At 45.4% G+C, this 9,791-nt stretch overlaps 2 protein-coding genes across 2 annotated transcripts; one reads left to right on the top strand and one right to left on the bottom strand.

Annotated features, from left to right (window-relative positions):
• The first annotated feature begins 2,440 nt into the window (after window positions 1–2,440).
• On the top strand, window positions 2,441–4,282 carry LOC108928692 (uncharacterized). Its single transcript, XM_018742748.2, has 4 exons — window positions 2,441–2,630; window positions 2,820–2,907; window positions 3,000–3,111; window positions 3,229–4,282. The coding sequence occupies exons 2-4, from the start codon at window positions 2,856–2,858 to the stop codon at window positions 3,914–3,916; spliced, it is 852 nt and encodes a 283-aa protein (XP_018598264.1). The 5' UTR covers window positions 2,441–2,630; window positions 2,820–2,855; the 3' UTR covers window positions 3,917–4,282.
• An 80-nt stretch (window positions 4,283–4,362) lies between these two features.
• LOC108928691 (zona pellucida-like domain-containing protein 1) lies at window positions 4,363–9,345 on the bottom strand. The gene is made up of 10 exons (XM_029255726.1): window positions 9,252–9,345; window positions 8,475–8,701; window positions 7,776–7,963; window positions 7,613–7,685; window positions 7,201–7,298; window positions 6,934–7,017; window positions 6,538–6,709; window positions 5,688–5,793; window positions 5,411–5,443; window positions 4,363–5,274 (listed from the first exon to the last, which is right to left on the bottom strand). Exons 1-10 carry the CDS (start codon window positions 9,343–9,345, stop codon window positions 5,117–5,119), a joined length of 1,233 nt encoding a protein of 410 aa, XP_029111559.1. The 3' UTR covers window positions 4,363–5,116.
• Window positions 9,346–9,791: the final 446 nt, after the last annotated feature.

Below are 9,791 nucleotides of genomic sequence, written 5' to 3' on the forward strand. Positions count from 1 at the left end.
AACAAAACTGTTTGCAGTAGCCACTATGCAAACAGATTGCGGTGCAGAAAACATGACGGGCGACTCACTTTGTGTGCTAATGAGTAACCACCAGTTAACCCAGTAGACTTTAGCCGGGTCATGGAAACGGAAGTTTGGCCTCTAGTGCATTTCGGCAGGTTTAAGGAGGGATCCAGATGATTAGTGACACTGGGTGGAAAAATGCAACCTTGCATGTCCTTATTATGCAGACATTTTATGCATGGTCTGTGCGTTCAGTTATGTACCATTTCATTTAACCCCAATGAATGACCCTTGAATGATTACGATTACGGTGATCCTACATCACACATGTGGACCTTGACCTTTCATTGACAACTAAATTTTGTCAACCTTTCACACAGCTGGCTGCACCTGATGACGAATTGGTGACCTTTAAACATTGAATGTGCATTCTGGAAGTGTTATTTCTGTTGATCAAGTTCTGTAGAGCCAGTCAAGCTTTTCAAGCTAAGGATGGTTGGAGAAGTTTCCTAACAAATATTACATGCTGAATCTAATCGAGATAGGTCAGGGTATTTTTCTTTCTTAAACCTTGAACACATTCCAGTATCCAAGCTTCCTGTTCCAGGCACCCTTGTTCTGCCCGCCACCATCTGCCCTGTGGAAGAGAACCGAATGAGGGGTCAGAAACTGCCATGAACCATGGAGCCGGTTCTGGGAAAAAAAAAAAAATACGCACGTCCACATTGGCACTTTCTGGAAACGAAGCCCAGATACACAAAGTACTGTCTGTAAACAGAGATCTCCTCTGTTTGAAAACAGGTTAAATGTAAACTCGTAATGTTTCTTCACTCAGTGTACACTGCATTGAGCCGCATTTGCTATATGAGACCATCTAACAGTAAACTGATTACGCTTTGAATTGAACTGAACTGAATTGAACTGAATTGAATTGAATCCCAGGGGGAAATTCTGCTTCGTTGCAACAGTATAGTGTTTATTTTATTTATTGCAGGAGAATTCTTCTCCATGATTCTCCATTTTCTTTTGTTAAAATTAACATGATTTCTTTCTCCATCTTGCTGGTAGATTTCTCCTTCTGATGCACCCCCACCATTCACAAATCCATTACAGCATCAGATTTTGAACCCTGAGAGATCAGGGAATGTACAGTACCTCTTAACCTTGACACTGGCGATACTTCAAGCACACACTGGTGGTATTATTCTTGCTTTTAGTCCGTGGCTTTGACTAATAAGTTAACACAATATCATGTTTGGTGTCAAAGGCATTGCTGCCTCACTGCTCCAGTTAACTGGACAGAGGCTCCATGGAGGTATCCAACTTTTCAAGAGCAGAGAGATACGTCTCAGTTGTTGGGTGTTGGGGTTTCTTCATTCTCCAGGGAGGAAGACTTTTGACTGAAGCAAAATAAGAGGCTCCAAATGGCAATTTCTTGCAGTGGTGCAGATTCTTGGATTTTACACATAGCCAGTTAAACTGTGAATGTATGTATTCAATTTATTTTTGTGCATTGCTCTTCTCACCACAGTGATGCAGAGCACTGAGTAAAGTTCCAGAGTACAAATGTATCTTCACAAATGTATGACAAGCAACCATGGTGGCTCATGTTGGGTTACTTCAAGATTTGCTCCCATATATTGAATTTCTTTCTAAGCATGTTGACACAATTCTGTTCCATGCACTGTATTATTTCAGATATTTTAACATGCATAATATACATTTCTAAATGCATCTCTTTGCTTTAAATACTGTATTGTAATATGAGATAAAGACTGGTCTTTTGCAAGTTAGAGAAAGCTAAGAAGATTTCTGTGGTTGTTTTTGCAACCAACCAGTACGAATTAAGCGTCAACTAACTAGCTAATCACAACCTGATTTTGGAGCTGTAAACTTCTTTTTGCTCAGAATTTCAGTTATACAGATTGGTGAGCATGTGTAACATTCACTATGGGCTTTTCAGCTCTACTCACACACTAGGGAATAATAAAGATTGCAATAAGTGCAAACAGTTCAAAAGTTCCAGGTATTTGTTGGCTCTGTCATTGACAATAAGCCAAAGACGCTTGTTTCTCTAGCAGGGAAACAGCAAAGCACTTTCAGAATAAAAGTACTACAAACTAGTTTGGATAAATACTTTTTCCAGTACAATGAAGGCCAAAGGGTGTGCTAGGTCATCTCCAAACAAATTCTGACAAACACTTTCTAGTCCAATAGGTCTGATCTATCAGAATAAGCTTCCAGCAACAATTTTCCATCAATATTTACTTGAGGCCCCACATTTTCTGGTGTCACGATGTTGGCATCAAGTTCTCACCTATGCGTCCTTCAGTTGAAATTGCTGAAGTGATCAATAAAACAAGAGACAGGCCTACAGATCTATCCAATAAAAGCCCCCCAACCCTCAACTACATAGAGACTTGTCCAATAGGAAGTGATGGCCATTCCGGTGGGCCCTGTTATCATGTTGTTGCTCTTCACGTGGTGTTTGTTGATAGGGTGGGGGTGTACAGATACACGATAAGGGGAAATAAAAGCAGGCAGACAGAGGAGCAGGAGAGACCCACTTAGAGCTACAGAATTCAGCAGTGACGGAAACAGGCTCACACGTAGTCAGGGTCACACAGGTAAGGGGCTCATAGCTTCATTGCTACACCTGACCAGCTCAACCTTGTAATGACCTTCAATGATTTTAAACAAGACAGAACCAGTTGACTGTTTTTCCCCTTCAATAAATCATACTTCAATGAAATATGAGAAAACGAGTAAAGAGCAGTATGAAAAATATTTTAAATTATATGTTGATTTCCTTTCAGACGGAACAGGAATTCAGTCAGAAGATTGAAAAGAAAATGAGGCATTTAGGACTTGTGACATTTGCTTCCTTGTTTTTGGTGGCAGCAGGTTAGTTCTTCTGTGCTGTGCCATGTCATTGCTGTGTGCTCCCTGTGCCCAAGTTGTGGATGCTGAGTGCATGTCATATGTTTTATTCTCAGCAAACCCACTGGTTTATAACATGGTCAGCACCAGGAAAGGCCCACAGTGGGGGTTCTTCCATCACACTGCCAATCAGGCTGCAGACAAAACAGGGCCCACCAACAATGTAAAGTAAGTTTCTCAACTTGTAAAAATGTAAAGTGTTATTCATTCTACTGCAGTGTGAGCAGAAATGACAGTCGCTCTATTGCAAAGGCTTAGCACCATGTTCTGTTCTGATGCTTTCAGCTGGATGTGGAAAAGTAGCATAGAGGACAGCAGACAACACACCCAGGAGTCTGAGGAGGAGCACAAGAGAAATCTGGAGGCAGAGCGCCTTCATGTGCGGCTGCGGCAGGAGCTGGCTGAGCTGTGGGAGAAGTTGCACCCCTACACCGATACCCGAGCTTGCTTGGGCACCCTCATCCACCAGCTCCAGGAGACACTCGGATCCAGCGCCCAGGAGCTCTGCAACCGCCTGCACCAATATGTCCAGGAGCCAGAGCCATCAAAGGGCCTCACACTTTCCCCGGAGGCCATGCAGTGGATCAACCAGACCATGGAGAATGCCAAGCAAGAGATGTTTTTGCATCTAGAGGAGTTCCAGGAGCAGATCTTGAGAGTGCTGGGGTCAAACCAGGGCGGAAGAAGCTCCCAGCTGGGGCAAGAGGTCAAATCATTTGGGGAAATGCTACACAACAAGCTGCACGAGCCCCTAGGGAAGGATGGAAGCATCTCCAGTAGTGTGGGACAGTTTTGTCACAGCATCAAAGCCCATATCCAGGAGCTCAGCACACGCTTGGAGCGGCACCGGGAAAGTGTGGAGCAGAATCAGGGCCCATCACTGCAGCCCAGCAGTGATTCCCCATCCCTGGGGGAAGAGTTCTCCACAAAACTCAACATTCTGCTTCAGGACATCTTGCAAAACCTGCACTGACCTGACAGAGTACTAAATCAGAGCATGTGAGAGACTGCAGAATACCCAATTCTTAACCAGAAAATCCCAGCTGACTTGGAGATAGGGCTGTTGAATGACTGAATTCAAGAGGAGTGGAGCAGGTCAGATTAACCTTGTGTGCCTCACAATGTATGGTTCAGACTTTCCCAGGAAACTCTGAGCCACGAAGAGCAGTACTACAGCCATGTGCCTGATAAGATTTTATGTTACATCACAAGTGAGACTCTGTTGAGACTGTTTAACTTATGTGTGTGAATATGGATTTTTTCTAAGGAAATGTGTCTTTGCTCAGGGGGGCGCGGTGGCGTAGCGGGTTGGACCGAGTCCTGCTCTCCAGTGGGTCTAGGGTTCGAGTCCCGCTTGGGGTGCCTTATGACAGACCGGCATCCCATCCTGGGTGTGTCCCCTCCCCCTCCAGCCTTACACCCTGTGCTGCTAGGTTAGGCTCCGGTTCACCACAACCATGCTTGGGGCAAGTAGTTGTAGCCTGTGTGCATACTAAAATTTTCATTAAAACTTTTAAGGAAACTTCATTTATATTTCTGTTACTTTCATTAATAACACTTCAAAAAATAAGCGATTCTGGTAGACAGAGACAAACAGGGTACATTTTAAAGTCACAATTGTGGCCTTTTTACAAAGATGTTAATGAATTTGTCCAATTCCTGTACAGTGAGAGAAAACAAGCAAGCACCTCTTTAACTAGGGGATGTAACTACACAATATCAGTATTTTAGCTGTGTTCTTTCTTTTGGCTAACAAGTTATAGAAAACCTTAATCAAACAATGTTATATGTGTATGACACGCCACTGAATTCAATTCAATTTATTTTTATAGAGCACTCTTCTCATGCAGTGACACAGAGAGCTTGAACAGAGGCATAAGGCAAAGAAACAAATATACCAAGCAAAATCAAGCGATTATGACTTCATCACTGTTAAAAGCATAATCTTTTCTTGATTTACCATGTCCATTTATAATTACTATGCAGTAGGAGTAAGTCTGTTATTTTTATGGAACAATAACATATAAAGATTCCAGAGAAAAAGCTCTTGGTTCGAATTTATAACAAATACGCCAAATTTATTTTATATATTTGCACTCTATAGTGCAACTAATGGTGAACAGACTAATGTGGAAAAGAGAGGATCCTTCCTCTCTCTGACCTTTGGAGGTGATCACTTGAAGGCCTTTGACAGCCTACCTCCACAGTAAACCTTTCTGAGCACAAGCCAACCCACCAGAGCTAGAACGGCACCTCCTGCAGAAGCAAAGATCAGCCCAACCACCAACTCAGCAACAGCGGTTTTTGCCCCTGGGGCCGGACTGGAACTGCCTGTGTGGGGAGATGAGCCAGAGCTAAGATACAGACATGTATGCATATATGCATGAACTTTGCTAACATATGCAGAAAATATGAACTATGACCTCATACATAATCAGTGCACCGTGTTTGATTTTTTTTTACTTACTTAATGCAGAGGAGGATGGCTGATCAACAGAACCTGTAAGGAAAAGTAAGAGAGGTGTTTAATACCCTCTGTACAGTGGAACCATTTGGTCCATAATATGGTAATATTGTGTCTGACATCCCCAGCAACATGAAAGTAAGTGTATGTCCCTAAGCTCAGATCAGGAGTTCATTGTGGTTTAGCAGCTGCCTGATTCTTACAGCACTGGGCTGCAAAAGCAATCATACCACACAACAAAGTACCAGCATATACACTTGGCAAAGAGACTGCAGATTACCATAATCTGTAGTGTAGATGGGTCCAAGGGAAACTTCAGTAGAACCCGGGGATGTTGATCCAAAAGGCTCCAGGGCCCTCCGTCTCCTGACATTCCTAGTACAACTCTGGCAAAGTATTAGTTACACGGGACAAATGTTTCATTATACTTCAGTGGACAAATAAACAAGTTAGCTCCAAAGTGCACAGATATTTGGCTAGAACACACACACACACACACACACACACACACACACACACACAGTCTGAACCGCTTGTCCCATACAGGGTCGCAGGGAACTGGAGCCTAACCTGGCAACACAGGGCATAAGGCTGGAGGGGGAGGGGACACACCCAGGAGAGGACACAAGTCTGACACAAGGCACCCCAAGCAGGACTCAAAGGCCAAACCTACCAGAGAGCAGGACCTGGTTCAACCCACCGCACTACTGCGCCCCCCTTGGCTAGAAGCCACACACATACACACACACACACATTTTCAGAACCGCTTGTCCTATACAGGGTCACGGGGAACTGGAGCCTACCCGGCAACACAGGGCATAAGGCCAGAGGGGGAGGGGACACACCCAGGACAGGACACCAATCCGTCGCAAGGCACCCCAAGCGGGACTCGAACCCCAGACCCACTGGAGAGCAGGACCCGGTCCAACCCACTGCGCCCCCCCGGCTAGAACACTTCTATCCAAAATGAATCGGATAACTTACATATACATGTGTTACACACAAGTATTCATAAAATGGAGCAATTATGAGAAATCTGTACGTTTCAAAGGGTACAGCACTTTGCCTTTCCAGAAGTTTTATCCTGTCCTGTAGCTCCTGAGCAATTTTGCTCTGTGCTGGTCACTCACATTCATGATCTCTTGGCATTTGCTGGGCTCACAAAGCCTCAGGATGCAGTGTAGGTAGAGGCTAGACTTGTTTCGGTCACGGTGCTCCACAAAGCGGAATGCCTCGAAGTTGAAGCGTGACTCCTGTGAGATTCCATTCTGATCCATGATTGTCCTTTCATCCACTCTACACCTGCAGTAGACCATGGACTTCATTGTTAGTGCTACAGTTGCAATCTGGTTAAACCAAAACTTAAAGTTTGTCCATTTTACATTCAATCATCTCCATGGCACTCTCAAACACTGCCATCATAGTGAAAGCCAGAATGCCAGAAGCTTTCACTGATTTAGAATTTAAATTACATGTATAAATTCAGAAAACTATACAAGAAAGTGAATGGATAAGTGCACACATACCCAACAAAGAAGTTATGCCTTTCAAGGTTGGACAGGTTGAAAGGGGATGGTGTAGCAAAGCACATGTCGAGCAACACAAATAAGCTGGAGAGACAAAGAAAAAGGCACTGATGAACTCGCTGTGTCCCAGAAAGAGTTACACCCTCACTCACGGTAAACTCGGCCCTACTATTATGATTGTTTATTCAGCCAGTGCCTTACAATATGAAGACTGCGAGAGTTAGTGCCTTTCAGAGTACAGGGGAATAATGGAATCGCATTGCTTACTTGCCAGTGAGGTTTGTGGCCTTCACCTTGACATAGATCTTGGTGCGGAGAGGCAGCCCTGCATCCGGAACCACCAGAGGGGTGGTGTAGTTTGTGTCCTGCGAGGCCGCAAAATATTGGATGAATGCGCAAGAGCGCATGCCATGAAGGAGCGGCAATGAGAGCGAACGACTCGGTATCATATTTTACTTTCCACAGGAGCCGCAATCACTTGACCTCGCCAGGAAATTCTCTTTAAGGCTCTCTCTTTTGTTCAAAAATGGGTTATTTTTTTGCTCCAACCCAGTCATGAATTTCGTACCAGATTTCAGTGTTGCATATAACCTTCCCAATACCCTTTCAGTGCAGGTCACATGATATGTGGAGCAGCTTGGAGCGCACAGCTGTGATCACGATGGAGAAAGCTACTCACGTTGTATACGCTCATACTGAGGGTGCTGATGAAGGTGCCATTGTTATCACTGGTGGCCAGTGACACTGAGGACCTGGGAAGCAGATGGAGACAGGGGTCAGAGAAGCAGAGGACCATTAGGTCCTGCAAAATGAAGAGGACAAAACAAGGAGGAGAGACTCACGCTACAATCGGGGTGTTGTTGAGGAAGTATTCCAGTGGGTAGTGACAGGAGAACTTGTAGAAGAGATCAGTAGAGTAGCTGATGATGCCGTCGGAAGAGCTGGATGTGTCAATGAAGCCATTAATGATGACAGACTGGATACTAGAGAAGGAGCTGAATATGTCTGATTGGGGGACCTCATCCACAATCTGCCAACAAACAGAGTTGGGGGGGCAAATTCATTACACTAGGGCACACGAATTTTAAGTTCATTTTACTTTGACTTTAGAGAATGCAGGACTTCAGGGCAGGAGGCTTTGCATTTACACACACACACACTGGCTGAAGCTGCTTGTCCCGAGCGGGGTGGCGGGGAGCCGGAGCCTAACCCGGCAACACAGGGCGCAAGGCTGGAAGGGGAGGGGACACAACCAGGAGGGTACACCAGCCATCACAAGGCACCCCAAGCAGGACTCGGACCACAGACCCACCAGAAAGCAGGACCCAGCCAAACTTGCTGCACCCCCGCGCCCCCGGCTTTGCATTTACTGAAACAGAATTAACCAAATCTGGTGAAGTGCCCTCAGGTGAAGTACATTAGCCCAGAGACATGTCTCTTCAGTCACATCACGCACTACATGTGTCCTCTATACTGCAGCAAATACAACTGACGTAGAGGAACCCGCAGCGAAAGGTGGTGCAACTGGTGTCAGAGCTCACCTGCAGTGACTGCCTGCAAGGGTTATCCTCACTGTGGTTGACAGGCAGCTGGAAACGGATCACTGGTGGGTCACGGCTCGTGTCAATGGTGCCCTGACATTGGCTGTTGTTGTGCTCCCCGTTCAGCGCCAGGCTAGTGGGGTCAAAGCCTGCCCACTGTGCTGTGCACAGATTCACTTCCAGGGTGATGGTGCTGGGTCCACAGTCCACCACCAGGTCCTGGTTACCTGCAGGTAGGAGGCAGTTGGAGATGAGAGACAACGATGGCCACAAGAGAGCTGGTAAGGATATGGGTTACAGCAGTGAAAAGCACTCAATGGCTCCACGGATTTTTCAAACCAAGACAGCAGATGGTAGAGTGATAAAGTATTTGTCAGTTGCTCATTCAGTTGGGGCATTGCTATTATATAATCAAGCCCAACACTTGCTTTCTGGCCTCAGTAAAATACACACACATCATCTGAAACCGCTTGTCCCAAGCGGGGTCGCGGTGAGCCGGAGCCTAACCCAGCAACTCAGGGCATAGGGCTGGAGGGGGAGGGGACACACCCAGGACAGGACGCCAGGTTGTCACAAGGCACCCCAAGCAGGGACTCGAACCCCAGACGCACCGGAAAGTAGAGATCTGGCCAAACCCACTGCGCCACTGCACCCCCCAGGCTCGGTAAAATATCCAAGTGTAAAAATGAACTAAATGTAAATCTGTGCTATGTCAGTGGTCATTTGATAGGATTGCTAAAAAGTAAGGTGCGAATTGAGACGGTGGGACTGACTCACCAGGGACGCAGTTGTACACGGAGGAGCAGTTGTACAGATAAGTGCAGGCTGGCTGCAGGAGCAGAGCTATTACAGAGAGGCACAGAGACAGCATCATCACTGGGACAGGGAGAAAGGAATAGCGGCACAGTTAGGCACTCGCAGGGATACAAGTCGGAGCAGATTGACACAGACAGACCGGTGCAGAGATTGACAAACAGCGTTATTTTTGCTTAAGAGCTGTTCTTGATCATACCAAAAATAAATAAATAAATAAATAGTGCTGTTTTAAAATACATGAACCCCGTGTGTCCCATAGTTTTGGCCCAAAATAGTTATTTAATGAGAAGCAGTCTTTCTCATCTGACATAATAGGTGTGTAATGATCAATTCCATATGTTGGATTACAGGAAATCATGTGTATAACAGAAAAAAAGAAGTAGCACAGGTGCAATAATAAGTGAACCCTAAGTTCCGTTGGTTAAAAGAAGCAGGTAAATAGAATCAGATGTGTAAAGCATACACATCATCATCTGAACCGCTTGTTCCATATGGGGAGCC

The sequence above is a fragment of the Scleropages formosus genome, chromosome 10, assembly GCF_900964775.1.
Source record: "Scleropages formosus chromosome 10, fSclFor1.1, whole genome shotgun sequence".
Classification (NCBI taxonomy): Eukaryota; Metazoa; Chordata; class Actinopteri; order Osteoglossiformes; family Osteoglossidae; genus Scleropages; species Scleropages formosus.